Raw genomic sequence first — 27,910 nt, 5'->3', positions numbered from 1 at the left:
ATCCTGGCACTGTCCTCGTGGGTGCAGTAGCTGCCAGGGAGCATTGTCCTCTTCCATGCGGTCCTTCCCCACCGAGGTGCAGGTGGTGGTGGGTCCTCATGGGGTCCCTTGTCCCTGTGCAGGTTCGGTGATGGCTACATGATCACCGTGCGCACCAAGTCCAGCCTCAACGTCAAGGAGGTGGTGAGGTTCTTCAACCGCAACTTCCCTGAGGCTGTCCTCAAAGTGAGCTCCCTGTGATGGTGGTGCAGTCCCCTGCCAGCCCCTGCCTCAGGGCACAAGCAGCTGGCATCCTCCAAGGGACACCTCTGTGGGACCCCTGCAGGGGACAGGAGGGGTCAGGGAGAGGGGGCTCAGGTGTCACCTCATGTCCCACAGGAGCGGCACCACACCAAGGCCCAGTACCAGCTGAAGTCGGACCAGATCTCACTGGCGCAGGTCTTCAGCAAGATGGAGCAGGTGGTGGACGTGCTGGGCATTGAAGACTATTCTGTCAGCCAGACCACGCTGGACAATGTGAGACTGGGGATGGCGCAGGCTGCTGGATATGTGAAACCAGGGAGGGTGGCCATGCCCACTGGGGTGCCTGTGCCAAAGTGCCTGGCAGAAACTGCCTTTGGGATGGGAGGTGGAGCTAGGTGGGAGCATGTGGTAGCCACAGCCTGTGGGATGCTCTGGGGCCCGTCTCCAGTGGCACGGATCATAGGTGAGGGGTGGCCCTAACTCTTCTGGCCCTGCCCCCAGGTATTTGTGAATTTTGCCAAGAAGCAAAGTGACAACCTGGAGCAGCAGGAGACGAGCCCAAGCTGCGCCTTGCAGTCACCCCTGGAGCGTGTGCTGAGCTTGCTGCGCCCTCGGGCTGCCCCCACTGAGCTGCGGGCCCTTGTGGTGGAAGAGCAGGAGGACCTGGAAACCGATGATGAAGGCCTCATCAGCTTTGAGGAGGAGAGGGTGAGGAGAGGTTGCCCCAGATGTGGGTGTCCCTGGGCGCTGGGCACCAGGAATGGGTGCTGCGGCACCAGGCCTCATCTGGGGGTGGGGCCAGGGATGGACCCAAGTGAGGTCTCGGGGGGGCAGGTGATCCCCAGCAGCACTGGGTGTTCTGGGCAGAGCAAGCAGTCCCCAGCCAGCTCCTAAGCCTGCTCCGTGCCCTCAGGCTCAGCTCTCCTTCAACACGGACACTCTGTGCTGAGACCCCGGTGCAGCCACGTCCCCCAGCTGTGAAGCCACCGGACCTGTTCAGCCTCTTCCCTCTGCCCTGCTGAGCAGAGCTGTCGTGGCTGGAGGCATGTGCCAGGGATGACATGGTGCATTGACCCCCATGAGCCAACACAGCCAGCTGGTCCCCTTCAGCTCTGGGGCAGTGTCACCGTGTGGTGCCAGGGCCACCAGCTCACCCAGCCAGCACGTGCTATGGATGGAGACTGTGAAGAGAAGGACATGTGTCAGCGCCAGTGCCACCAGCCCTGCCTGCCATGTGGCAAAGACGAGGCCTTGTGAGTGGTGCCTTGTCTTTGTACCCACCCCTTGGACCCCAGCTGCAGGGACATCCCCCAGCACTGTCACCACCCCAGGCCTAGCCCCAGCAAGGTCAGAGGAAGGATATGGCTTTTGCTTTGTTTCCATTGTCCTTGGCTTGGCACTTGCCCTTGGGTAGCTTGCAGTCCAGTACCAGGGTCTGGTGCTTCACCCCAGGTTGATTTCTGTCACGAATGGGGTGGCATCATTGATATCCTGCTTGTCCAAGGCAGGGTTTCCCCACTGGAGCATCCTGCCCAGTCTTGCCACACATGCACTGGGCACTTGGCCAGGGCCCGGGGCCAGGCAGGGGGCATGCGGGATGGTGGGGTGTTTCACAGGGTATTTCACATGCTGGCACCAGCTGTTTCCCCCCTCTGCCCCCAGCCACGTTCCTCCTCCCGGAGCCACTCACCCTGCCTCCTGCCACCCCACCGCAGGGCACTGCTACAGTGGTGGCAAGTTGTGCCCCCCTCTTTCTCCCCTTTGCTACTCATAGCTTAGTGTTCAGCCCTGTGCAGTAGACACCTGCATTGGTTTCTTATTGTTGGGGCACTGGTGGGACTGGGAGAGGGGTTGCTGCACCCAAGGATGGCTTTAGAAGCTGGGAGTGGTGGGGTAGCCTTGGGATAGAAGGACAAGGCAGCACAGCTTGGTGTGGGTGCGGTGCCTGGGCTCGTGGGGGGACGATGGACTGTGGCAGCAGGGCTGTCAGTGCCCCTCCTTTCTGCAGAGGGTCCTGCTGCCTTGTCACCCACCCCAGGGACCATGCCTAGCAGCACCCCCAGCCTGCAGTGACCCGCAGCTGTGCCCAGAGGTGGGGTGATGGCCAGACCCATGACACAGACCCCAACCACCCACCCCTGCATGCCCCATGTTCTGCAGCAGCCAAGGGACCTGTGAGCAGTTCCTCTTTGTTCCAGGAGCACCTGGACCTGGCTGCCCCTTCTGCCTCCTGGCATGGGTTCAGCAGGAGGCCCAGGGCTGGCTCCTGCCATGGGCAGCACCTAGTGCCAGTGCTGGCCCCACTCTGTTGGGGCAGGGACAGCCTCTCCATTGTCCCTGTGCCCCTGGTCCCCTCCAGTCCTGTATGCCACCTGCTCTAGATTGTGATACAAAATACAGTATTTTCAATAGGGGAACCTGGGGGGAGATGAGCTCTATTTTCAGATTTTTCAGACCATATTTTTTTTACGGCATACAGGACAGGGGCTGGCGGGGGGGGGGGGGTGTGGTGGTGCTGTGCATGCGCTGCCTTCCCTGGGGCACCCCGGGGAGGAGCCAGCCTGGGGTCAGCCCTTTGCCACCAGGGCAAGAAGGGATGGTGTCACCTTTGGGTCCCAGCTCACCTCACTGGTGGCACCCCAAGGTAGAGCCATGCTCTGGCCAGGGCTTTGTGCCTGCCCCACTGCCAGGTTCCAGGTGGGTGCTGGCACTGGGGGTGTGGAGCATCCCCTAAACCCTCCCATTGCAGAGCTGCCCCCACCCTGTGTGTGCCACTGTCCCCATGCCCCATGGCTTTCGGTGGTCAATGGTGGCACAAACCCCACTGGGGGCACCCTGAGGGTGGCGGTGGGGTGGGAGCAGGGGGAGGGGTGGTTGCTGCCTTAACACTATTTGCTTGGTTGAGTTTGGCCTTGCCTCCGTCTTGCCTCCCTTGGCACGTCCTTGGCCACCAGCTGCAGGCACAGTGCCAGTGCCATGTGGGGCATGGGGTGAGGACGCCTTGGAGGAGCCTGTACATTGCTAGCAAAAGAAACAAGAGATTAAATGTGAAAAATAATGATCGTTTTAAATAAAAAAATAACTGGACCCAGCAAGAGTGTGTGGGTACTGATGGGCAGGAGCACCAGGCCTGAGTGCTGGAGAGGGCAAGGGCTGAGGAGGGGGGGTCACAGTGCACATGCATGGGCAGGAGCCTGCAATGGGCAAAGGGAGCTGGGCCCCACACAGGGCTGCACCCAGCACTTGGCATCTCCAGGGTGGGTGGTGGAGCTGGCTGGGGACACAGGCAGGAGCTGTCCTTGCAGGACTGGGGCTGGGCCCCATGGCAGGGCGGCCCTGGGTGCTGTGGGGCCAGGCATGGGTGGGAACAGGTGCACCCTAGGGAGGAATGTGGGCTGGGACCAGGCACGGCTCTTGGGCGCTCACAGCACCGCCACCACTCAGCCAGGAGCCACCACCCAGCATGGCAGAGAAACCCCAAATCCAGCTCTTCGTTAAGGTGAGAGGGGTCAGGGGGACCTGGGGTGCCCCAGGCCGGTGGGCACCTCTGGCAGGGCCTCAGGCGTTGCTGGGCTGGCTTGGCTGTGCTGCCTCTGCCCACTGCAGTGCTCATGTTGTGCCGTGGACGGCAGCGGGCAGCTCAGGGCTCTTCCCCAGGACACAGCATAATGCTGCCTGTGGGCAGGGAGGGCTCTGGTGCTCAGCCTGGGATGCTGGGCTGGGATACCCCCCACACCAGCCCCCTCACTCCCCAGCCACTGCAGCATCCCCTGCACCTGCCCGGCCCTTCCTGCCTCCACCCGGCCAGGGCAGTTTGTCTGGCTGCACCGGGCAGGACGGGCCCGCCTGGGCTCACACCCGGGAGCGATGGGGCCACCGGCATCACCATCACCCTTCTCCAGCACGGTCCCCACCGTGCTGGGCTCTCCTCTGCCACAGCTGCCCCAGGCCCCGTCTTCCTCAGCACTGTGGGGCTGGGGTCCTCATGTCCCCCAGCAGGCCAGGGCCAGCACCAGCCATGGAGGCTGATGGGGTGAGGCAGCAAGGCCCCAGGAGCTGGGAGGTGCTGGTGCCCTGCCCAGTACAGCCGATGCCAGCGCTGCTTGGCTGCCTGTAGCCATGCTGGGCAAAGGGGCCACTGAGCTCTCCCTCTGCCCACAGGCAAGTGAGGATGGGGAGAGTGTGGGCCACTGCCCCTTCTGCCAGCGGCTCTTCATGGTGCTGCTGCTCAAAGGTGTGCCCTTCACCCTCACCACCGTGGATGTGAAGAGGTGAGTGATGCCTCCTCCCAAGGGTCTGCCAGCCCTGGGGTCACAGGCAGGGTGGACAGACTTGCCCTGGCACACTTTTCCCACCCAGGGAAAGGTGCGAAGGATGGGCACTGTGGGACTATGGCAACTGTTGTGCATATCCACCCCCCCCGCTGTCTGAGGGAGGTATGTGGGCTTCTTCAAGGACTGAGCTGCAACAGGCACATGCTGAGGAGATGCAGCCTGGGAGCACCACCTCGTCCCTTTGCCCAGGACACACATGTGGTGCCCTGCAGAGCCCTAGGAAGTCATGAGGAATAGCTGAGGGACCTGGGGGGTTCAGTGTGGAGAAGAGAAGGCTCAGGGGGGACCTGATCGCTGCCTACAAGTGCCTGACAGGAGGATGGAGCCAGGAGGGGCTGGGCTCTGCTCCCAAGGAACAAGGGATGGGACAAGAGGAAACGGCCTCAAGCTGCCCCAGGGCAGGTTTAGATGGAGCTGAGAAACAATTCCTGCCCCAGAGGGTGCTCAGGCATTGGAACAGGCTGCCCAGGGCAGGGCTGCAGTCACCGTCCCTGCAAGTGTTCACACAGCGTGGAGCCGAGGCCTCAGTGCCATGGGGCAGTGGTGGCCTTGGCAGTGCTGGGGTAAGGGTTGGACTGGATGAGCTTAAAGGGCTTTTCCAACCTGGTTCATTCTGTGGTTCTATGATCTGTCCCCATCTCCTGCAGGGCACTGGACGTGCTGAAGGACTTTGCGCCGGGGGCCCAGCTGCCCGTTTTACTCTACAACGGCGAGCCAAAGACTGATACTGTCACCATCGAGGACTTCCTGGAGGAGAAGTTGGGCCCACCCATGTCAGTGGTAGCTGCTGCCCTGACAGGGGTCCAGGGGCCAGAGAGGGGCAGGACAGGCTGAGGAGGGGCAGCAGACAGCACATGAGCTCCTGCTGGCTCCTGCTGCCACCCTCAGTTGTGCCTGTGTCCCGGCAGGTTCCCCAGCCTGGTCCCGCAGTACAGGGAGTCCAGCCTGGCAGGGAATGACATCTTCCACAAGTTCTCCACCTACATCAAGAACCCAGTGCCTGCCCAGGACCAGGGTGAGCCGCTGGGTGGGGGACAGACACCTCATGCAACCTCTCAGGTGGCACCACCCTAGAGCCCCATCGGGTCACCCTGAGCCACTGCAGCCCTCCCCTGCCCCAGCTGGGGCTCCAGGCGCTGTCGCTCCCCACAGCTCGGTGTGGCTGGGTCCACGTGTAGGGCTGGGCGTGGGGCAGGAGCTGCAGCACAGCTGAGGGGCCCTGATGCTGCCACCCCTTTGCAGCACTGCAGCGGAACCTGCTGCGGGCCCTGCTGAACTTGGATGAGTTCCTGAGTGCCCCCCTGGAGCACGAGCTGGCCCATGAGCCCTTCCTCCGGGCCTCCCGACGCCGCTTCCTCGACGGGGACCAGCTCACCTTGGCAGACTGCAACCTGCTGCCCAAGCTGAACATCGTGCAGGTGAGTGCTGGCACCTCAGCACCGTTCACCTGCTCCTCTCCCTGGCTCCCCAGTCCTGCCCCTTGGTGCCTGCAGCAACCCCCTGTTCACTCGCCAACCCCCATGTCCTCCATGAGAGACCATCCTGTGTAGTCCCAGGGATGTGCCCTGGCCCCCTGCCACCCTCCTGCTTGTCAGTACCAGCCCCTGGCCATGGGGCCCTCCTTGGCACACCCCGGGCATGCAGTGCTGGGCAGAGGTTCACCCCGTTCCTGCCCGCAGGTCGTGTGCCAGCACTACCGGCGCTTTGGGATCCCCAAGGACCTGCAGGGCGTGTGGCGGTACCTCAACAGTGCCAGGGAAACCAAGGAGTTCAGATACAGCTGCCCCAGCAGCGAGGAGATTGTACAAGCCTATCGCTCCGTGGTGCGGTCGCTGCAGTGAGCACTCGCCCTGGTCCTGCTGTAACCATCACGGTCCTGCCTGCATGCACTGGGGAGGGCAGTGAGCATGAGCTGTGCACTGGCACCCACATTCCCTCAGCTGGCACCCCTACCCGAGGTGCTGGCAGCTATCTGCACTGCACTGCACCCGCAAATGCGTTTTCACCTCTTGTGCCATCCTCCCAGACCAGCCAGCACCCCCTCAACCTGCCCTGCGGTTCCTCAAGCATTGTAATGGGTACAAGGGGGCCAGAGCCACTGGCACCATCTGTACCAAAGCTCGGCAGTGCTGAGGACAAGGCCACCAGCTGGGGAGGAAAAGCTGCCCAGAGCAGAGGGCTGTGGGGCAGAGAGGGCAGTGGGCATGCCTGCAGCCTCCCTTGGAGGTACAGAATGCCACCTGCCAGTCAGTGACCTGCAGCATGATGTTCCCAAGCAGCTGCACCAGTGAGGGGAACCAGCACAGCCATGGCACAGCCCTGCAAATGGGGGGGGGGAACACAGCATGGGTGGAGGAGACGGCAGGGCCCCATCCCCTGGGCAAGGGGAGCAGAGGGCACTGCGCCCCTTGAACCTTTCATTAGGAAGCTCTCAGGAGCAGATTTGGGAGAGGGATGGGGGTGAGACAGGGCAAGTCCAAGCCATGTATCAGAGCTTCTGGAAATCAATAAACGCTTTGCAAGTGAGACAAGTGTGTCAGGAGTGACCAGCCTCAGCAGCTCTCATGCCTCACAGGACTTGACACCCAATTCCCAGTGCATAGCGGGGCCTGGACCCATTCTCCCAGCTCTCCTGGGAAAGCTCCAACCACTCACCCACCAGCCCACTGGCACACAGCTGTCAGGAAGGTGAGCTCTGAGCCCCTGACCCTCCAAGATCAGTTGAAATTGGCCACAGGATTCCCAACCAAAGGAAAGGCAGAATGGACCACCCATGTTGTCCTGGTCCCCAGAGACCAGCTGGCTAAACATCTTTACTGGCAATAAGTTAAGCACAGGCAATCTTTTAGTTATATGGCTATATAAAAATTCGTTAAAAACCCCACAAATTCATGGCAAGTGAGGTGGGGAGGTGGCCCCTGCCAGCAGGGAAGACCTGCAGGGGAAAAAAGCCAGCCCTCTGGGTCCTGCTGGTCCATCCGTCTTCCCAGGTGCAACTGAAACCTTCACCTGCCAGAGCCGCAGTTGGCCAGGCTCTGGTAGGGCAGCACAGGTCAGGAGTCCTCAAAGTCTACTCCAGACGGTGCCTTCTTGCTAGAAGGAGATGGAGGGAGCATCACACCCCCTGCTCCCACGCAGTTACAGAGCAGAGTCCACGGGACCTCTACACAGCCCATCCTTACCACTTGGCCCCAGCACTCACCTTTTAAAGCCAGGATTAATGAGAGACTCCCCTGGGATCTTCCTCCTGGCTGGCAAATCAGAGCCAGCACCCCTGTTCTTCCAAGGCTTGGGGTCTGCCTCGGTGAGGGACAGGCAGGACGGATTGCAAAGGGTCAGCCAGTTGCTCTGGCAGCCCTGCAAATCCCTCTATGCCTAGGGTGAGTGCCCAGCAGCCCAGCCTGGCAGGCCCAGCCTCCACGGTGAGCAAGGAAGGGCCCAGCCTGGCCTCCTCTCCCAAAGGAGCAGGGAGACATGGACCTGCCCCGGCCTCCAGCCTGGAGGAGCAGTGAAGCCTGACCTCCTCCTGGAGGCTACCACGCAACCTGCCTCATGATGCCTGGCACCTGACCTGAGCACAGCACATCCCAGACACCCACAAGACACCATGCTGACCCCTGGCCTCTTCTGTGCCAGAACAAGCCACAGTCAAGGGGGCTCAAAGTGTCCTGGAGAGCACATGGACACAGAAACAACAGCCTCCTAGGGAAGAGAAGACAAACAGCAGGACCAGGGGAGGTGCCCCCTGGCAACTGCTTACCTGGCAGGAACTGCTGCTGGTTCTGGGCTGTATTCTTCTTAGGGCTGCAGGAAGATGCCAGTGTCTCCACCACTGTTGAGGCAAGAGCCAGAGCCTGTGACCGTACACACACTCTAATGCAGCAAGCAGCACCCCAGGCCTTCCCTGCAAGTTCCATGTCCTCTACAGCCAAATATTCTCCTCCCAGAACTCTCACCCAGGCTGCCAAAGCCCCAAGATCCCCCTAGGCCCCCAGAACAGAGACCTCTGTAAGGTGAATCCCCCCTTCCTGATGATGGGGCCACGGGAACAAGGTTGTGTTTCTGCACAGGGACACAACACTGGTCCCACACAGGAGCCCTTCCACCCGAGGTGATGAAATGCAAATCCTGGCCAGCTTTGGGAACTAGGCAGCCAACGAGGAAGAAGGCAGCAGCATCACCTCTACTGCCTCCTTGTCAGTCCATGTGGGACCAGGGAGGAGAAACCACCTGGGGTGAGGCCAGAGAGGCCCAGAGCTCGTCTGGATCCCTCGGGGCAGCTCTGGGTGGGCGGATGATGCTCTGAAGGCTGCAGGGCGCTGCCCACCCCCGTCGCGCCTTCACCCCGATTCAGTCGGCCCGCACGTACCGCTGAGGCGTCTCTCCAGGCTCTCGATGCGCCCCGCCATGCCGAACAGCAGCGCCCGCAGCTGGCTCCTCGCCTCCCCGGCGGGCAGCGGCCGGAGATCCAGGGCCGAGCACGGAGCGTCCCCCTGCAGCCGTAGCGTGCCCGGGGCCTCCCCCGGGCTCAACGAGCCCGCGCCGCGCCCCAGGGCCTCCCTGCCCGGACGATCCGGGGTCAGCGGGGCCCGGAGCCGGGGCCGGTCCCCCCGCTCTGCCGCACGCACCTGAGCTTCGCGCCGTGCTCCTCCGGCTGGCACCGCTGCACGGGAGGAGGGCAGGTCCCGAAACCGCTTGTCTCTGGCCAGGCCCCGGCCCCGGCCCCGGCTCCCGACCCCGGCCCCGGCTCCCGGCCCCGGCCCCGGCTCCCGACCCCGGCCCCGGTACGTACGCAGCCCAGCGACGGGGGGGCGCCGAGCCCCCCAGCCCACACCTCCAGCGCATCGGTCACGCTGCGGAGAGAGCGGCTCAGGTTGCGCCGGGGCTCCCCAGCCTCCGCGCGGCCGCGGCCCCGGCCCCGCTCCCGCTCCCGCACTCACTAGACGCTGCCGCCGGGCCCGCAGTAGCACAGGTACCGGCACGACCCGGCCTGCAACCGGTGGAAGGGCCCCGCCGGCTCCGCCATGGCTGTCGCGCCGGAAGAGGCGGGCGAGCCCGTGCGGGCCCTCCCTGCTGCGCCGCCGCCAGCCCGGCCATGGTGACGCTGGGGGTGCGGCGGGTGGAGGATGAGGTGGCGGCCAAGCACCCGGTGCGCTGCGGGGCCGGCGGGGAGGGGAGTGGGAGCCGGGGCTGAGGGAGCCGGGGCAAGGGGGGAGCGGGTGTCCGCGCCCCGCGCTGAGCGTGTCCCCGCAGGCGCTGCAGCAGTACGCGGCCTGCCAGTCCCACGCCTTCCTGAAGGGCATCGGCACCTTCCTGGCAGGTAAGGGCCCAGCTCCCGCAGGAGCTGCGGGCAGCGGCGGGGGGCAGCGGCCCGGGCGGGGCCGTGGCCGGTAAGAGCGCCCGAGCCCTGGGTTTCGGCAGGCAGCGGGGCCGTGTTCGCGGTGCAGAAGCTGGTGACCAGGAAGGTGCCGTACAGCCTCCAGTGGAGCTTGCTGCTGGCCGGCGGTGAGTGTCCTGCCCCGGGGGCGGGTGGCAGCGGGGACGGTGCCGTGTTGCAGGCAGAGGAGCTGCTTGTCCATAGCGTGGGGGGTTCTCTCCCCTGGCTAATCCCTCCTCCATGGAGCCCTGTGGGATCAGGGATGGCCCACAGGCAGCTGCACCAGTAAGTGCATGCCAGTAGGTGCTTTCATAGGATTATGGAATAGCTTGGTTTGGAAAGGACCTTAAAGCTCCTCCAGCTCCAACCCCTGCCACGGGCAGGGACACCTTCCACTGGAGCAGCTTGCTCCAAGCCCCTGTGTCCAACCTGGCCTTGAACACTGCCAGGGATGGGGCAGCCACAGCTTCTCTGGGCACCCTGTGCCAGCGCCTCAGCACCCTCACAGGGAAGAGCTTCTGCCTAAGAGCTCATCTCAGTCTCCCCTCTGGCAGGTTAAAGCCATTCCCCTTGGCTTGTCCCTACAGGCCCTTGTCCCAAGCCCCTCTCCAGCTTTCCTGCAGCCCCTTTAGGCACTGGAACTGCTCTCAGGTCTCCCCTTCAGGAGCCTTCTCTTCCCCAGGCTGAGCAAGCTCAATTCTCACCACTGCTCTTAGCAGATGCCCTTGCTGTTAGCTTTCTCAGGAGCACCTTGGTCTCTTCAGCTGCAGGGTCCCTCGCCAGCTACGTGGTAACCAGAGCTGAGACACAGAAATGCTCTGACTTCTGGATTTACCTGGAGACAGGCAAGTTCCCACAAGAGCTCGCCATGGCTGGTAGAGTGTCTCAGCCTGCAGGTATGTTCACATCCCTCCCTGCTGCCCTCCCTGGGCTTGTCATGCCTGGTTCTTCCCTGCTGTTCCTGTCTCATAATTAAGCTGGTGACTGTCATTGCCAAAATCCCCATGTGCCCAGTGGCACTCTGCAGCTGAAGGATGGGAGCTTGTTCTTTCTGTTGCAGAAGATCTGCCTAGTCCAGAGGACAGAGGGAGTGCAGCACCCCTGGTGAGGAAGAACAAGTATGGGGACGTTGTGGAGTAGCTGGTAGAGCCCAGAGCACCATGCCCTTCTTGCCCTCCCTGCCTGCTGTGCCTGTGCTGCCTGCCAGCCTGGTGGGTCTGTGGCGCTTTCCCGCACCTCAGATGAGTTGATCGTGCAGTGAGAGCGTGGTAGAGGCACCACGGGGTAGAGGCTGCCTCCCAGGCGGCCTCTGAACATCACATGTGCGGGATGCAATAAAAGTCGAGAGCTGAAAGCGCTTGTGGACGGAGGCGGGCGGTGGTTCCGGGGCCTCGCCACGGGAGGGAGGCCCTGTGCTGGGGAGATGAGGGGCCCGGGGCGCGACCTTGGCTTTAGCGCTCAGAACATCTGAGCTGGAATCACATTTGCTCTGTGCAGAGATGGGGAGCAGCCAGAAGAGTGAAAAGCAAAGTGGCTGCAGGGGGCGGGTGTGCTGAGCCACAGTGCAGCGGGAGCAGGGAAAGGTGTTGATGGAGCAGAGCCCTGGAGCAGAGGTCGTGCCAGGAAACCGTAGCTCTGTTGAAGCCGCTCCTCTCCCGGGGTGTGTGGAGGGACACAGAGGGCTGGAGGATCGCTCCGGATGGGGTTGACAAGTCGGGACTGGGCCTGTGCTGGCAGCTGGATACGTGGTGGCTCTGAGCTGCCAACAACTACATGAACAGAATTGTGGGCTGCTCTCCTGCTCTGCCTGGGTACCAGAACCAGTCTCTGGGAGCAGAGGTTCCCTGTGTGTTCTCCTTGTGTGGAGTGAGCACAGTAGTGAGTGCATAGGACAGTCAGCTTGAGTGCTGCCTGCTCATGTCTTTGGACCTTCTAGGCTGATTAAAACTCTTCCACCTCCTCTTGGTCCCAGGTCTGGAGTGAGGTTTCAAGCCCACCTCAGTCTGTCTTCAGGCTGGTAAAGCATATGAAGCCATGGTGGTGTCTCAGCACTGGGCAGGCTGCAAAGGAATGAGACCTCCAGGCAGAGCCTGACTTGTGGCTGTGTCCGTGTAGACCCCGTAAGTGGCTCTACCCCTGTGGGACGGCCAGGCTTGACCAGCCTGTTGCTGATCGTGAGCCACGGAGCCATAGGAGTGGTTACAAAGATTTATTTCTGATTATAAAAAAAAACCCAACCAGACAAACCCAGACCTGCCTGTTTGCATGTCCCTGTTCTTGCTCAATTGGAAATAAAGGCGCGTCCTCCCAGCTGCCTGGGGAGGGGTGCTGCAGGGATCAAATCCTAAAGCAGAGCAAAGCCCCGCTCCCACAGTGAGCCTGTCAGCCTGGGAATGGAGGAGGCTCTGGCTATGGCCAGAGGCGAATCTGGGTTAGGAACCACAGGAATGGGGAAGGCACCATGAAGTTACTGAAGTGGGACCTGGGAAGCTGCCTGCTCCCCATGTCTGGTTGTTGCTAAGCCGCTGTCCAAAGCTCATGTGCTGAGACCAGTGAAAGTCTAGGCCAAGATCTGACCCTCAGAAAGGTCAGTGGGATTTGTGTGTCATCCAGAAAGACAGCATGGGCTCTGGCTGATGCCCAGAGCTCCCAGGAGGCAGGGTTTGTGCTTCAGGGACAGGCTAGAGAGGTCAGCTGTAAGGACTAGTGTAAATGTTCCCCACCCATGCCATGCACATGAAAATAAATCCTACTATTGTGACTTGCTGACCCAGTTCAGCCCAGGTCTGGTGGCAGAAAGATAGCCCAGGTCTGGTGGCAGAAAGATGCCCCAGGTCTGAATGTCCAAATCCCGAGTCTGCTCTGGGGTCCGTCCCTGAGTAGCACTGGGAAGCCCTTAAGCTGTTGTCCTGCCAGGCCAGCACTCCTTTTCTGTCCCTCCCTTTCTGCAGCTTGAAAGCAAGGGGAGGGCATGAAGGGGCAGCTTTCCTTCTGGGACAGGCAGCATCAGGCATGGGAAGAGGACATCTCTGAGCACTTGCTGCATTCCAAGTGTTCAGGCCATGGAGACTCCAGCAGGAAGGACGGTGCAGGGACCTGCAGACAAGGCTCCCTGACAAGGCCATTAGATTGTGCCAGACTTGCTGCGCCGGAGCAGGCAGACAGCGGTCACCAGAGATGTCAGGGTGGTGACCACAAAGAGCAGGATGAGGATGACCCAGTAGTTGTACAGCATGCTTTTGTGGGAAGAGGGCTTCTCTGCTGGGATCATGTTGGTGAGGTTCAGCATGTAGCCCAGGGCCCAGCCGATGGAGGTATCTCCTGCCTGTTGGAAGAGCATGGTGTGGTCACCACCCCACTCAACCCATCTCCACAAGCCTCAAGAGACCTTCCAAGGACCACCTCAGTGTTAGCCCAATGGAGGAGATGGGGGTGTGTGGGGGGGAATTCAGCACCGTGAGCCCTCGCTCGCCCATAGGTCCAGCCAGCCCAAGGATGAAGCAATGACTACCCTGTGCTGAGCTGGGCTTATCCAATGGGAACAGGATCTGGTCTGCTCAGGCTGGTCCTGACTTCACTGCCCATCCTGTGGCTCAGGAAGGCATCAGAGGTAGGATTCTGCTCTGAGATAACTTCCCAGCAAGCCTGAGCAAAGAGTTGTTTGCAGTGGCTTTTGTCTAGAGGGCCAGGGAGGGACTGGAGGACCTTACTCCATGCCCGGTCAGCTTAGCTCAGTTTCTTTCACCTCCCAAAAGATTCACCGAGACCCTGAGAGTCCCATCCTGTCCCTCTCCCCGAGATCTTCCCTCACACTGCTTAGCTCTTTCTTAGTGTGGGGCTCTCCTGCAGAACTTTCTGGCCTGACTCCAAGCAGATACCACGGGATGGGGATGTCCTCTGGCATTGCCCACCTTTTTCTGGAAGGCGATGTTGGGGAAGGAATGGTTGTTGAAGTTGTAGCCTTTGGTGGTGAGCAAATAAACAAACATGGTGACGGCGCAGTAATCTGGCAGCCTCTTCTCCAGCTTGGGGGCTTTCTGGAGCAGCTGGATGGGATGCATGGAGGGAGAAAGAAAAAGGGTCAAGCCAGGAGGGTTCAGGCTTTGTTTCTGTGGCCTGAAGCACCTGTCTGGCCAAGGCACTGCACATACCCACCTGAGGCACTCCTGATCCTATCACCTATCCCCCTATTCCATGGGTGCCAAGACACCCAGCTCCCTTGAAGGGCTGCTCTCAGTTCCTGGGTGATGCCCCACATGAAGCAGCCCTCTCCACCCCACCATGCCAAGGGAGCCCACCTCGCTCCAGTTGGTGGCACAGATCATCTCAGCAGCATCCTTCAGGTCACTGGGCAAGCGCACAGGCCTCCCCATCACTGTCTGGATGAAGTCCACCGTGTAGAAGAAGGCAGAGAAGGCCTGATGGAGGAAGGGAGACAACTGGGGGACAGGCTGGGAGCAAACCTTCTTGCCACCAACAGCCACTGTGGTGTGGTAGCACCAGCAACGGCCCTTGCAGGGCTGGGGGTTTGGGTTTGCTGCTGCATGATGCTGAGAGGCTGGGGAGACCTGGCCCACAATCCCATTCCATGCCAGGACTTACAATGAAGTTTCCTGAAACCTCTGGCTGGAAAATGCCATCAAAGGAACAGTGGGAGAAGGAGCAGGAGGTGAAGTCGAAGAGCTTGTTGACGTGCAGAGCACAGAGGCTCCCGTTCCCAGTGCCGACCACAGTGATGGTGGTGTCAAGGGCAAGGCTTGGCTTCTCCTTCTCCGTGCAGGGGCTGTCATAGACGCTGCTCAGCGATAGGCTCTTGTGGTAGCCCATGGGCCAGCAGGGATGTGAAACAGTGGCTTGGTATCTCTCAGCCTACCGGAGAAGCAACATATGTGAGATGAGCTGTAGCCCTGACAGCCCCGGCACTGCTGCCTCCGTTCCCTACCGGGAGACGCAGAGGGGACTGGGCAGCAGGATGCACAACTGGCAGTTGCCACAAGCATCTCGAGATGACTTAGGATGTCTTGGCTCTGGCCAAGGGGTGCAACACCTTATGGAGAAGGTGGGAGGAAGCCCTGGGACCATGGGAGAGGGTTGTGGGCAAAAACCTAGAGATGGGTGGGAAGGAGGTGCAGCTGGCCCTGTGGGGCTGTCCTAGACCCAGGGCTAGGGGCCACCCTTGTATAAACACCAGGGTGAGGGCACAATGTGGATGACAGACGGCATCCTGATTGAGCATATGCTGGTACCTGGAGGAGCTTTGAGAGCAGCCTCTTGAGGACCTGGTCCCTTCCATAGCAGAGGAAACTGTGAGTGTACACTTTGTACGTCTGGCCGTACAGCTTCAGCATCACCTCGTTTCTGGGGTCTTCAATGGTGTCCCTGGTTTCAAAGGTGATCTGTGTGGAAGCGCCCCCAAAGTCCATCGCCCCCAGGGTCTTCTTCTGGGGCTGGATCCATTCTCCAAGCCATCCACGCTGAGCAAGAAATACAAGAGTGGGCATAAGGATGTGATGAGGTACAGGACTGCCCAGCCAGCGCAGCCACCACTGCTGGGTGCCACAGTTCCCTGCCCACCTTGATGAAGTTCTCCAGGAGGTAGTTTGCGGTGACCCAGCCGAAGACCCCTTCTTCCTCCCCAGACAAGATCTTTGAGCCCCGGAAATCAAAGGGGTACGACTTCAGTGTGGTCGCCACAGCACCGAGGACGGCGTCCGAGGCCTGCTGGCTTGAGATGCTGCGGAGCAGGCAGAGTGGAGGGCTGGGCTGGGTGCTGCGATCACACCCCACTGCCCACACAGCCCTTGGGTCCCACCCTCACCATGGCACTGGGGCAAGAGGGAGGTGGGTCCTCACCCAGGTACCCATGGGGTGTCCTCAAAAGCCCCAGCTAATTCCCCTTCTTTCTGCTGGAGGAGGCAGGGACAGGGATGGGGTGTCCTCCCTCCTCTCGAGCCAGATCCTGTGGCTGGGCAAGGGGAGCACAACTCCCTCCTCTCCATGTTTTTGGGGGAGTAGTTATTCTCACTGCATCCCGTGAGGCTGCAAAGGGTGCAGGGGGCCTTCCCTCCCAGCTAGCTGTAGAGACTGGCTTGGTTATCCCAGTGTTGGTCCCACTACAGCCCTTTTCAGTCAGGGGGGCTGGCTGAGCTGAGCACTGCAGAGCATCTCCTGCTCTGAGAGGCAGGAAGATCTCTGTGAGGGACACACAGCTGGGCAGCTGGGAGCGTGAGGAGCTTTGTCTAGCAAAGGGGTTCCCTCGGAACTGTTCTTCACCATCTCCCACCCCTGGGTGAGAAGGCGCAGGGTGTCATGGAAGAGCCCCTGGGCAGTGTTTAAGGCTGATGTGCACAGGGCACTCACTGGAGCAGGCGCATGCCGGCTGTGGCACCCAGGTAGAGCGGGGTGCCCACGTGCTTCTCCTTGGGCACATCTCTCAGAGCCTGGTTCAGGCATTGCACCAGGCTTGTCCCGGCAGCTGGAGGACTGGAGCTGTAGCTGGAGATGCCGGGACCTGTGGAGAACAAACAACATTGCTCCCTGCGGGCAGTGGGAAAATGCTCCCTGGGCAGCTTTGCCTCTCCCAGGCTGAGGCCCTCCCAGGCACAGCCTGCTTCAGAGGCAGGTGCTCCAGGTTTCTGTGGGTATGGAGCCATCCAGAGTCCAGTAGTGCATCTCCCTGCCCATGCTGCATCCCCCTGGACAGACAGCCTGGGAAAGGTTGCTTAAATGGAGAGTGGAAAACCATCCCTCGCTCCTCACGGGGCTAGGCAGGGAGCTGAAATGTTTCCTGGGAGCTCAGTGTATGGCAGGAAAAGACAAACCACTGGCGTGCACTGCAAGCCTTGGGGGAGACGGCAGAGGTCTGGGGAACAGGGCTGGACTCCTAAGGCACCTCCCTGTGCTGGTGGATGCACGGGGAGGCAGCTGGGCATGGCCGAGCATTGGCAGCATCGTGGGGCCCTGCCTGCTGGGGATGGGACACAGCCTGCCACCAGCCCCTGGCCCCGGGATCAGCACAGCCCTTACCCTCCACGTCGCACATGCTGTGCTCGCTGACCACCCCGGTGTCGTTCTCCTTGTCTGCAGGCCACTTGTAGACGAACATGGCCGTGTGGGAGGACCCGGCGTCCAGCACGATGCCATACTGCAGGGGGAAGCAGTGGGTCAGGCCTGGAGGCAGCACCCCGCGGTGCGCCAGATCATCCCGGGAGCAGGCACCGGGGCTCGATGACCCACCACAGCCCGTGCCCTGGCCAGCATCTTCAGGAGCATTGCCTGGCAAACGCAAGCACTGCTCAGCCCAGTGCAGGCATGGCCTTGCCCTCACCAGGCATGGGCCCTACCAGGATGGGGCTGGGAACAGGCGCTCTTCCCAGCCAGGGATACTGGACATCTTGGGATGCTACTTGGCACAGGACTGGGACGTTGACTTTCAGGGCATGGGAACCCCCTCACCCTCTTGAGCACCTGCTGTCTGCTCCCAACACCCCACGGCATCACTCCTGGCCAGCGGGCAGCCACAGGCATCCATGGGCACCCACATATGCCCATAGACATTCATGGGCACCCACAGACACCCATGGCTAACACAGACATCCATGGACAGCCCACAGGGATCCATGAGCATCCATGGGCATCCATGGGCATCCACAGGCATCCATGGGCTGCCAGAGACATCCACTGGCACCCATGGCCATCCATGGGCAGTCGTGGGCAGTGGTGGGCAGTGGTGGGCAGTGGGCAGTGGTGGGCAGTGGTGGGCAGTGGTGGGCAGTGGTGGGCAGTGGTGGGCAGTGGTGGGCAGTCGTGGGCAGTCATGCTGAGCTGTGCGGGCAGGTCCCTGACACCTGGGAGTGTCCCCTCGGGATGCAGCTCTCCAAAGATGGTCAGCCCGGCACCTCGTCCCTCCTGCCCTTGTATGGCTCGGCCATTCTCTGGCTATAAATAACCAGCTCCCTCCTGCCAAGCCGTGGTTCCTGCTCCCAGGGAGGGGCTGCCCTGTGCCGCCTGCACCCCCTGCGCTCAGGGTTGCTGCCCTGGGAGGAGGGAGTGAGGTGGGATCCCGCTGAGCAGCTCTGGGGGTGAAACCACTTCAGGCTTAGACCTGGCTTGTACAAAGGCTCTGCCTGCTGCCTGCCTCGCCCGGACTCTGGGATCCACCTTGGCCCTGCCTGGTGGGTGCTTCTGGTCCCGTCCTTGTCCCCGTCCATGTTCCCACAGAGCCTAGGTGGCGGCAGGTTTGGGTTTTGGCCAGCAGAAATAAATTGTCAGGGCAGAGGCCTGCGGTCCCTGCTTACAGGCAACTCCCATTCCTGTGTGAAGCCAAGGCCCCACACCAGCAGCACCCCCAGCTTCCCCAGGGAACCATTTCCAATGGGTGAAACCCCTGCAGCCTCCTCCAGCCCCTATTAACCATCAGAGGCTTCCCACACATCCTGGGACAAAAGGCACTAGCCAACAGAGAATCCGCAGACTGCTGCGTGGGGAGCAGCTACTGGTGACTGAACCCTGCAGAGAGGAGGAAGGGGGGGTCTACAGCTGCCCCCCCCCCCCCCCCCCCCCCGCTGCTTCTCTGAAGCACAGCACTGGGGAGCGGAGCAGGGCCCCCAGATTGGGCCATTTCTGGGCCTGGTGCTGGGGTCAGTTGCTCTGAGCAGCCTCTGAGGGGTCTCAGCCCCTTCTCTGCCCAGCGGGACACGGACCATGGGCCAGGCACCCCCTGAGTGTGACCCCAGGCCCTCCTCACCACAGCACCCTCTGCCTCACCCAGCCCCCCTGCACCCCCAGATGGGCGTCACCCACCAAGCACAAGTACTAGAGGACCCTGAGGCTGCTCCAGTGAAGCTGCCTGTCCCAGGGACACCCACTCACATGTCCCCACTAGCTCCCACCCCATGATCCTCTTCACATGTCCCCTTTAGTGTCCCACTGCTCACAAGTGGGTGCTGGCATCCCCAGGAAGGGTCCAACCCCAGCAGACCCCGCCATCCACCTCTGCCACACGTGTGCCCGCAAACCCTGCAGCCACCATGCAGATGTCTTCAGTGTCCTCATGGGCACAGCACCACCCCGGACATCACCTGGAGTGACATGAGCATCAGCAGGACAACAACACTGTCCCCAAAGGGAAAGCATTGACAGGTGCCCCAGACATGAGGCTGAGCATGGCCAGGATCCAGGGAGCTGTGTCTAATCCCAAGATGATGGGGGAGGACAGGACCTGCAGGCTTTGGAGGGGGACAAAACTCTAAACTGGAGATAGGGATGCATACAGGGTTGCAGGGGTTAAGAAACGCTGGAGCAGGAGGCAGTGAGGATGACCTGCAGTGCCTGGAATACAGTGCCACACACCAGGAACAGGGACAGCCCAGGAGGAGCAGCGCTGGGGATGTGTATGTGCATGGATGTGCATGGATGTATGGATGTGTGCGTGGGGTGTGCATGCCTGTAGACGCCTGTGTGGAGATGTGTGTGTGCATGGACATAGGGCATGTGCATGTCTCATGTCATGCACTTGTGGGGTTTGCGTGGCTCAGCACCATTAGGGTGCTGAGGCGCTGGCCCAGGGTGCCCAGAGAAGCTGTGGCTGCCCCATCCCTGGCAGTGTTTAAGGCCAGGTTGGACACAGGGGCTTGGAGCAAGCTGCTCTAGTGGAAGGGGTCCCTGCCCGTGGCAGGGCTTGGAGCTGGAGGAGCTTTAAGGCCCCTTCAACCCAAACCAGTCTGGGATTCTGTGATCATATGTTATACACGTGTGTGCAAATTTCAGTGTGGAGGTGTGTGTGCAGGGTGCATGGGTGAGCTGCACATGCATGCAGGCATGCTGACGTGTCTGCATGCATGAGTGTGCCTGTGCCTATGTGTACATGCACATAGGTGGTGTGCACTGTGCAGACATGTGTGTGGGTGTGTGTGCTTGGGGCAGCCGTGCTGCCTGCTCAGCCCCTGCAGCCGAGCACATGGGGCTGTATCTGCCCTCCCCGGTTGTATTGGGGTGACAGTGACAGCGCTGGAGCTGGCATCAGCACCAGCTGACCCATGCAGCACATCCCAGTGCCTTTCGCAGCAGCACCTGTGGGTCAGGGTGGGGGTCTCTGCTCTCAGACCCTCTGCACAGGCAGACCCCATCGCTGCCGAGTGGGGAGCAGCAGCCCCAGGCCTCGGCATGGGATGGTCCTCCAGACTGCCATTAGCCTGGCCCCAGCTCCATGGCATGCTCCACAGGGTGCTCCATGGTGTGCTCCATAGTGTACTCCATGGTGTGCCCCATGGCGTGCTCCATGGCGTGCTCCATGGTGTGCTCCATGGTGTGCTCCATGGCGTGCTTCCTGGTGTGCTCCGTGGAGTGCTCCGTGGCGTGCTCCATGGTGTGCCCCGTGGAGTGCTCCGTGGCGTGCTCCATGGTGTGCTCCGTGGAGTGCTCCATGGCGTGCTCCATTGTGTGCTCCATGGCGTGCTCCATCGTGTGCTCCATGGCGTGCTCCATGGCGTGCTCCATGGGATGCTCCGTGGAGTGCTCCATGGCGTGCTCCATGGTGTGCTCCATGGCGTGCTCCATGGCGTGCTCCATGGCGTGCTCCATCGTGTGCTCCATGGCGTGCTCCATGGCGTGCTCCATGGGATGCTCCGTGGAGTGCTCCATGGCGTGCTCCATGGCGTGCTTCCTGGTGTGCTCCATCGTGTGCTCCATGGCGTGCTCCATGGCGTGCTCCATGGCGTGCTCCATGGGATGCTCCATGGTGTACTCCATGGTTACCATAGCATGAAAGGAGCCACTGTGGCCTCATGGCACCCCCCTGTACATCCTCCCAGGGCACAGGGCTCTACACCCCAGGCCATCACCCTCCCCAGCAGTGCTGGGGGTGGTGGGCAGGGGAGGAAGGCAAGTGCACACATGGGGCATGGAGAGGCTGAGGGAGACCTGGAGGTTCCCTAGGGATGAACGAGAAGTCCCATCTCCTACTCTAGACCCAAGAGTGCACACGTCTCCAGCACCCACATGGGAATCAGGGGAGAGTCACCCACAGCAGCCCCTGTCCCTGCCCCAGCCCCCTTCCCAGCCCCTGTCTCTGCCTCAGCCATTGTGCCCAGACACTGGAGCCATGGCTTCAGGCGCTGCAGAACAAGCAGCTGAGTCGCACAAGCCGTGGCCAAGCTGTGGGCCCTCAGCCACATGGGGGGCACAGACAGGTCCCAGGATGGAGAAATCAGGCTGAAAGTCCATCTCATGGGTGATCTGCAGTGTAAGCACTGCCCTCAGCTCTTCAACAGAGGTGTCCTGCACCTGCCAGGGAGTGGGCTAGACATGAGGGTTGGAGGGACACAAGGATGCCCTGACATGCTCTGGCACCAGTGCCTGGCTCTCGCCATCCCTCTCATCCACCCCACACGCTCAACTGCCAGCACTCTGGGGCTTACCAGGTCCCCAAACGTGTTCATGGCCCTGGCCCCAGCCGGCAGGACAGTCCCCAACCCCAGCACCTCCTGCTGGCCCAGGGATGTGAGATTTTCCCAACAACAGGACCCCTGACCGGGCCCTGGTGATGCTGCAGGGCTGGGGGACACAGGTGGACCTGGCATGGCGCCACATCAGGACAGTGTCCCTGAGTCAGCCCAAGGCCTGTGGGCTCTGCCCCACCACAGCATTGCTCATCCCAGCCCCAGACTTGGCTGCTCATTCCCAAAGCCCCTGCAGAGGGGACGCCAGGGGAGGTTGTGTCCCCAAAGGCTACAGGGGAGCGAGGTCCCAGGTAGGGCTCCGGATTCCTGATAACTCCATGGCTCTGCCAGAAGCATCCCACACCCCAGGCAGGAAGGAGCTGGACGCTGGGAGCTGCCCAGCTTGCTGCAGCCTGGCTGCATGTCCATGTCTTGTGGCTGTGGGTGTGCCTGAGTTTCCAGCCCCCCCCATGGCTCTCTGAGCTGCCCCACAATGCAGAGAGGGCCCAGCCCTGCCCACAACATCCCAGCTCCCTTGAGGGTGGTGAGACCCACAGGGCCTCAGGTCTACGGTGGTTTCTTTCCTGCCACAGAGCTGCAGCTCCCCCAGGACAGCTGGCAAGAAAAGAGCCCAGTGCATTTTGTAATGGCCAGTGAAAAGATATGCCAGAAGAAGGAAAAACAAGGGTTGCCAATAGAAGGCACCAGCTCTCAGCCATCAGGCAGCAGTGCCCTAAGCCCCACTGCAGACCCACAAGGGAAGGGGAACACTGTGCTCCTGGAATCAATCCCTCTGGCAGCAGGATAACTAATTCAGGGTATTATAAGGCTATATTCCAAACAAAAGGAACTGGAAAGGGAAGACTGGAGCCATAGCTGAGCAGTGAACAGTGCTGTCATCCAGCAGCTGCTGTTAACATACACCAAGACAGCAAGGAGCGTGTCTTGCCCAGGCGGGCAGGGGTGATGTGCCCTACAGCTGGACCAACCTTCTCGAAATCATGTCAACATATTTTGCACTGAGTTAGGCTGACAAAGATTTGCATCCCCAAAGCAGCCCTGAGCTTTGTGCAAAAGCAAACCTCTTGGTGCCTGCCTGCTGTCAGGCCCATGGGAACAGGCACTGCAGGACACTGGTGCCAACCTGAGCCGGACTTCGTATGTGCTTGACACATCCAGGAGCAGTTCAAGCCCCCAGGTCCCTGAGTTGGGCCAGGACCCATCTGCGTGCCTGGGGCTGCCTGTGGACTGGAGGATGTGTCCATTCAGAGAGAGAAAAAAACACAAAAAAAGCACAAAAATTAAATATCTGGGAATGCATCTGGCTAAATGCATTCCAGATTGGAACTGGGAGGAGAAATGCATTTAGAAATGCATTTGGCTAAAGCTCCAGATTGGAGCCAGTAAGAAAAAAAAGCTTCCCAGGCTGAACCAAGTGCTGCACATATGGCTCTGAGGACGGATCTAATTCCCCCACATCCAAAGAGACAAAGTCCATTTTGAAACCAGTCCAAGAGGCCCCAGCACATGGCAATGGATGGCCATGAAAGGTGGCACAGGGGAAGAGTTCATCATTGCTAGTTATACCAACAGCAGCCAGCTCATTTTCCTAACCTAATCCTCATTACATCTGACAAACCCGGAGCGAAGGCAACACATCTGGCATTTGGGCTGGCTCTGAAAGTTTCCAAGCAAATTGCTTGGGATGAGAAAAAGGGGTTTTTTGATGAACCATTTTTAAGGACAAGAGCCTTTTTCCCATGGAATAGCTTGGTCTGTCACTGAAACAAATTACCACCATTTTAAAACAAAAGGGCTGCAAAGGAGTCAACTGGGGGACTTGGCCAGCAAGAGATTGCTTGGGAGCTTCTTTCAGCATCGGAGTTTAGAATGAGAAAGAAAACGGAGCAGCTCGTTTTCACAGGGAAGCACATGTCTCATCTGGCAGCGCTGGCTCAGGCGATGCAGCCGGAGCCCAGGGGCGATGCTGGGTGTGTGGGGTGCCCTTCCCGCAGATGCCGACAAGGCTGCTCGGGGCTGGGGCCCATCCCGACACGCCACCCCCAGTCCTCTCTGCAGGCGCGGGTCTGAGGTGCTGGGGATGTGCGGTCGGGTGCCCCCGCGACCCCCGACCGCAGCTTGGGTTCCCCCCCGTCAGCTCTGGGGACCCCCCTGGCTGCCGGCGCCGCTCCCGTACCGCGCATCCGCACATCGGGTGCCCGCTGCGGCTGCCCCAGTCCCCGGGAGCGGCGCTCCCCCATGCCGGGTGCCCCCTCCGTACCGGCCCTGCTCACCTTGAAGCCGGGCGGGCCCCGCGTGTCCCCGGACCCGAGGCAGAGAAGGAGGATGCCCAGGAGGCAGCCGAGGGCGAGCAGCAGCAGGACGGCGGCTATCCTGCGGGCCATGGCGGGGCAGGTGAGCGGCTCCTCGGTGGCTGCGGCGGCTCCTGCTGCTGCTGCTGCTCCTCCTCCTCCTCGCCCGCCTCTCCCGGCTGAGTCACCGCCGCCGCGGCCCCCCCCGGCGGGTCACCGGGCTGCGGGTCCCGCGGCTGCCCCGACACCGGGGCCGTCTCCGTCCCGCAACCCCGCCCCGGGCATCGTCCCTCGGGATCAGCCCCATCCACCCCCCTGGGCATGGTCCTTCACTCGGGACTCAGCCCCGGCCCCTCGGGCATCGCCGTCACCTCAGCGTTCATCCCCACACCATCCCTCCTGTCGCCGGGGTCGGTCCCATCTTCTCCACAATGGGAGATCAGACATGATCAGCCCCATCATTCCCCCCCCCCCAGACATCACCCCCACCTTGGGGCTCAGCAATGGGTTTGGTGGGAGGTGAGAACACCCCAAGCCACAGAAAAACTCTAGTCTCGCCTACCATGATTAACTCCAAACCTCCTCTGCCATGATTAGCAACTCTGAGCATCTTTCCACTTTTAATCATTACAAGGAGTTTGTGACAGTTCTGAGGAGCCCAGGCGTATATTGAGATTGTTTTTAATATGGTCACAAGTGAATAATGTAATGCATTTCCACATGGAGTAGCGAGCCAAGGAACGTTGGGCCCCTGGCTCTGAGAAGGCAGTTTTGAGCTTGCTTACACAGTGGGATAAAACAGTGAGCAAAATAATAAACAAGGAGATATCACCAAGGAGAGGAAGCTGAAGGAGGACATAGCTCCCAGCCCAGCCGTGATGCAGGGTCACACTTCAGCTCCTCACAGCCCGGGCTCACTTAGTTCTCTTTGAAGCAAGCGGCCCTTTCTGTTGCTCATGCTGCCCCCCACGCAGCACGTGTTGTACCAGCACTGGGGGTTCTTCAGGGCTTCCTGCCCATTGCCAGGGTATCTGGGTGCAGAGGCACTCGAGGGGCTCAACCTGTGCCCATGGTCCCACGGAGGCCCTGCTGCTGCTGGAGATCCTGTGGGGAGCAGCTCCAGTTTTGTCCCCCAAAGCAGCGTCTGGCAGCAGAGTCTGGAGAAGAAAATGGCTCAATACGGGCACAGTGAGTGACTGTTATCCTGCAGGTGCCCATCGCTCCATCACCTCTTCATGACCTTCGCAGGTGTGCCTATCTCCTCACTTCAGTTCATGAAGCATTTAACCTCTGGAATACAAAACTGCAAGACATCAACTTCAATCAACTCCAAGACATGAATATTTTATTTATGTGAAAAATTTTCTCTTTGTTGCTGCTGCTGCTACCGCAGAAGACCACAGTCTTGTCTCAGAGGCTTAGCAGAGCATCATTTTCTGCCTTCCTGCATTACTGCTGGTTTTAAGGTGCTTCTCAAGTTTCCAGGGGGAAATACCTGCCTAGTCCTGGCTGTTCTCCCCATCCTCACCCATCCAGTCCTTCTGAGGCACGCTTCTGTAACCCTCACAGGTGCAACCGCACCAGGGATTAACACAGAAGCAGAAACATCTCTCTGGATTGCAGTTAATCCCTTTTTTTAATATTTGCCAAGCCTCCTGTTTCTCTCTTAGGCCAGATGAGCATTGAGAAGAGGTCTTCAGAGCCTGAAAAGGAACAAAAATTCTCTTTTCTGACTAGTAACGAGCAGAGATGGGGCTGGAGGAGCCCTGTGGGAGTGGGAATGGTGCCTTGCTCCTCATCCTCATTTTGCTTGTGGAGACTTTGAAGCAAGTCCCTTTCTGGCAGGTGGTTACTTGGTGTGGTGGGACCTTCCTGGTATTTGAGTGGAGATGTGGGTATGGGTCTTGGTCTGGCACAGGTTTGGCCACACTGTTCCCAGGTTGGCATGGAGCAGAGGGTTTACATCCCTTCCCAGTGCAAAAGGGGCTCTTCCTCCTTTTCTTCATGGGGTTGTATTTGATGCCCTTTGTCTGGCCCCATGGAGTGGCAGGGTTGAGCCACAGTCTGAGGGAGCCCTGGCTGACTGCTGGTGTCCCAAGAGACTCAACCTCCAGCACAAACAGGGAGGCATCGAGAGCTGCAGTGCACTGGGATGGAAATGCTCCCAGCCGTGCAAAGGGAATGACAGCCATGCAGACCCGTGTAGAGCCAGAGATCTCCATGACAGTGTGTTCAGGCAGGGAGCATCTGGACACAGTTGCCCTGAGCCCGGCCAGAGTCAGCCCCAGGAAGGGGAGGTTTCTCATTGTCACCCATTTACAGGAGGTGCTGCCATTTACTGGTGGCACCACCACCAGAGAGCATCCCACAATCCTCATGCCCATGTACGCTCTTTGCTGTCCAATCTGACATCTTCCTGCATCCCAAGTCCTCCTCTGCAGGGCTGCTTTCCATCTGTTCATCCTGCCTTGAGTGTCCCCAGGGACAGAGGCAGATGGTGAAATGTTAGGGGCCTACTTTGATAGAGGAGGGACAGAGACCCTCAGCATGACCAGACACAGTAACCTGAAATAACCATTTAATCAGCCAGATGCAGGGCTGGGGTTTGCTGTGAGGCACAGTCAGTTCCCCACCGTTCAATGCCAATTTTCATGCTCACATCCCGTGTCTGGGGTACCTCAGTTAGGGGGGTATGGCAGCGAGGGGCCAGGTGTAGCTGTGAGATGGGGCATGGTAAAGGGAACCCAGCAGAGAGCATGGATGTCACAGGCAAAGGGGAAACCACATCAGGAGCCCCAACTCCCAGCTGTGCTGGTGCCTTTTGCTCACCTCACACCTGGGTAAACACTGAGAGCTTAGTCCCAGGTAAAGCTGGATGAGGATGTGCCACCAGCAAGCCTGAGGTGTCTGCAGGCTCTTGGTGTTTCCACATCCCATGCAGCTAATGTGGACACTGACTGCAGCTCAGCAGCATGAGGGATACAGGGCTTTCCTCCCCCAGCTCCGAGCAGAGGTGCAGGCTCTGCAGGGAAAACGGGTCTTGGTGGCATTCCCATACCAGCCTGTCCCCTTGCTGTGGGACTCAGGCAGAATGAAACATTCACTGAGGGCAAAGTGGCAGGTGGGGAACAAAAATGAGAAGGTGAGGAGTGTGTTACCCAGCCAGCAGTGCGGGATAGCCACTTCCCGGACAGAATAGCCACTTCCCGGTTGGGATAACCACTTTCTGGATGGGATGACCACTTCCTGGACAAAGGGGAGGGGTTTTTCCAATCCACTTCCAACGAAAGCATCTGACAAGGTGCCACCTGCGTGAGGGTGGCCTAAGCTGAAGGAATGATTAGTAGAGATACTGGAGTAAAAGAATTCACTGGCTGGGCCTGAAAGATGGTGCCTGGAGATGTTGGGGTTTGCTGGTGCTGGGGCTTACGGCTTCTCAGTGTCTTCATTAAGCATGGGCAAGCACATCTGGGAGCAACGGGTGGGCGGCACATCTGGAACACTGCTGAGCAGCACTGCAGCTCCATGTGTGGTTGGGAAATAACAGGAAGAACAAAATGAGCCTGGAGACGGGCAACAGGCGGGGGTCCAACATGAGAGATTATCAACAGGGTTTGCTGCTCCCATCTGCAAGCTCCTCAGCCAAAAGCAAGTGCAGGGGAGATGCATCCAGGAACATTCAATAATCTTGGGACTAGGATGAGCCACCAGTGTGGGCCAGCCATGAGCAATGTGCAGACAGTCCCACAATGCACTCAGGAGCTGCTACAGCACAACACTGACGTCAGCTCTGACAGGAGCCCCAGCGTGGTCCCGACCAGCTCCTGAGGGAGCACAGGAGGGCAACGGGGCTGTGGTTACTCTGCAGGGACACCTAGGGCAGGGAGCAGCAGGCAGGGAGAGAACAGCATGGTCCCTGTGCAGCCAGCACCATGTCCAGGATGGGGAGAGGCTGTGAAGGTGTCCCCAGCAGGAGCACAGCTCCTGTCTGCCCCACGAGCAGCGTGTGAACCAGGGGACAAGGGCAGAGGATCTCTCCTCAGCTACAGGCTGGGTTGCGTTTGCTCACAGGTCCACATGCTGTGGCCTGTGGGAGGTGGAATCCCAATCCCAATCCTGCCTGGGAGCAGCACAGGATGCCCAGCCCAGTGATAGGGCTGTGACCTGCTCCCAGTGAAGCTGGACGAACTGCGCAGCTCTCACTGG

At 60.2% G+C, this 27,910-nt stretch overlaps 5 protein-coding genes across 16 annotated transcripts in view; 3 read left to right on the top strand and 2 right to left on the bottom strand.

Moving 5' to 3' along the window:
• Nucleotides 1–3,058, top strand: part of ABCA2 (ATP binding cassette subfamily A member 2) — a 32,019-nt gene extending 28,961 nt beyond the window's left edge. For all 6 annotated transcript variants that reach the window (XM_062615966.1, XM_062615965.1, XM_062615968.1 and 3 more), the window contains 4 exons: nt 123–225; nt 379–516; nt 745–951; nt 1,157–3,058. In XM_062615966.1, coding sequence (XP_062471950.1) covers nt 123–225; nt 379–516; nt 745–951; nt 1,157–1,192 — 484 coding nt within the window. In that variant the 3' untranslated portion in view covers nt 1,193–3,058. The remainder of the gene's footprint in view (nt 1–122; nt 226–378; nt 517–744; nt 952–1,156) is intronic.
• A 555-nt stretch (nt 3,059–3,613) lies between these two features.
• Nucleotides 3,614–7,043, top strand: CLIC3 (chloride intracellular channel 3). The gene is made up of 6 exons (XM_062615977.1): nt 3,614–3,742; nt 4,405–4,514; nt 5,225–5,350; nt 5,486–5,592; nt 5,820–5,995; nt 6,257–7,043. Exons 1-6 carry the CDS (start codon nt 3,632–3,634, stop codon nt 6,416–6,418), a joined length of 792 nt encoding a protein of 263 aa, XP_062471961.1. The 5' UTR covers nt 3,614–3,631; the 3' UTR covers nt 6,419–7,043.
• Nucleotides 7,044–7,351: 308 nt separating this feature from the next.
• Nucleotides 7,352–9,674, bottom strand: PAXX (PAXX non-homologous end joining factor). 3 transcript variants are annotated; one of them, XM_062615976.1, is made up of 7 exons: nt 9,518–9,638; nt 9,370–9,430; nt 9,206–9,240; nt 8,947–9,137; nt 8,149–8,409; nt 7,780–7,873; nt 7,352–7,670 (listed from the first exon to the last, which is right to left on the bottom strand). In XM_062615976.1, exons 1-7 carry the CDS (start codon nt 9,601–9,603, stop codon nt 7,631–7,633), a joined length of 768 nt encoding a protein of 255 aa, XP_062471960.1. In that variant the 5' UTR covers nt 9,604–9,638; the 3' UTR covers nt 7,352–7,630. The 3 variants fall into 3 exon arrangements, with proteins under 3 accessions (XP_062471960.1, XP_062471959.1, XP_062471958.1); XM_062615975.1 differs by having other exon boundaries at nt 8,947–9,141; nt 9,207–9,240; XM_062615974.1 differs by lacking the exon at nt 9,370–9,430 and having other exon boundaries at nt 8,947–9,240; nt 9,518–9,674.
• Nucleotides 9,596–11,124, top strand: TMEM141 (transmembrane protein 141). Of its 5 annotated transcripts, none has more exons than XM_062615982.1 (5): nt 9,596–9,726; nt 9,831–9,897; nt 9,999–10,082; nt 10,725–10,850; nt 11,015–11,124. In XM_062615982.1, the coding sequence occupies exons 1-5, from the start codon at nt 9,673–9,675 to the stop codon at nt 11,092–11,094; spliced, it is 411 nt and encodes a 136-aa protein (XP_062471966.1). In that variant the 5' UTR covers nt 9,596–9,672; the 3' UTR covers nt 11,095–11,124. The 5 variants fall into 5 exon arrangements, with proteins under 5 accessions (XP_062471966.1, XP_062471965.1, XP_062471964.1 ...); XM_062615981.1 differs by having other exon boundaries at nt 10,719–10,850; XM_062615980.1 differs by having other exon boundaries at nt 10,674–10,850; nt 11,018–11,124.
• Nucleotides 11,125–12,762: 1,638 nt separating this feature from the next.
• ENTPD2 (ectonucleoside triphosphate diphosphohydrolase 2) lies at nt 12,763–23,982 on the bottom strand. The gene is made up of 9 exons (XM_062615942.1): nt 23,687–23,982; nt 16,981–17,098; nt 16,315–16,465; nt 15,529–15,688; nt 15,201–15,428; nt 14,557–14,823; nt 14,253–14,372; nt 13,866–14,000; nt 12,763–13,279 (listed from the first exon to the last, which is right to left on the bottom strand). Exons 1-9 carry the CDS (start codon nt 23,795–23,797, stop codon nt 13,079–13,081), a joined length of 1,491 nt encoding a protein of 496 aa, XP_062471926.1. The 5' UTR covers nt 23,798–23,982; the 3' UTR covers nt 12,763–13,078.
• Nucleotides 23,983–27,910: the final 3,928 nt, after the last annotated feature.

This window comes from Pezoporus occidentalis, unplaced genomic scaffold, assembly GCF_034315485.1.
Source record: "Pezoporus occidentalis ecotype Australia unplaced genomic scaffold, CSIRO_AGI_Poc_V1 ctg187, whole genome shotgun sequence".
In the NCBI taxonomy this organism is placed as follows: Eukaryota; Metazoa; Chordata; class Aves; order Psittaciformes; family Psittacidae; genus Pezoporus; species Pezoporus occidentalis.
Note: the sequence above shows the minus strand (reverse complement) of the source record. Positions and strands in the feature narration are given on the sequence as shown.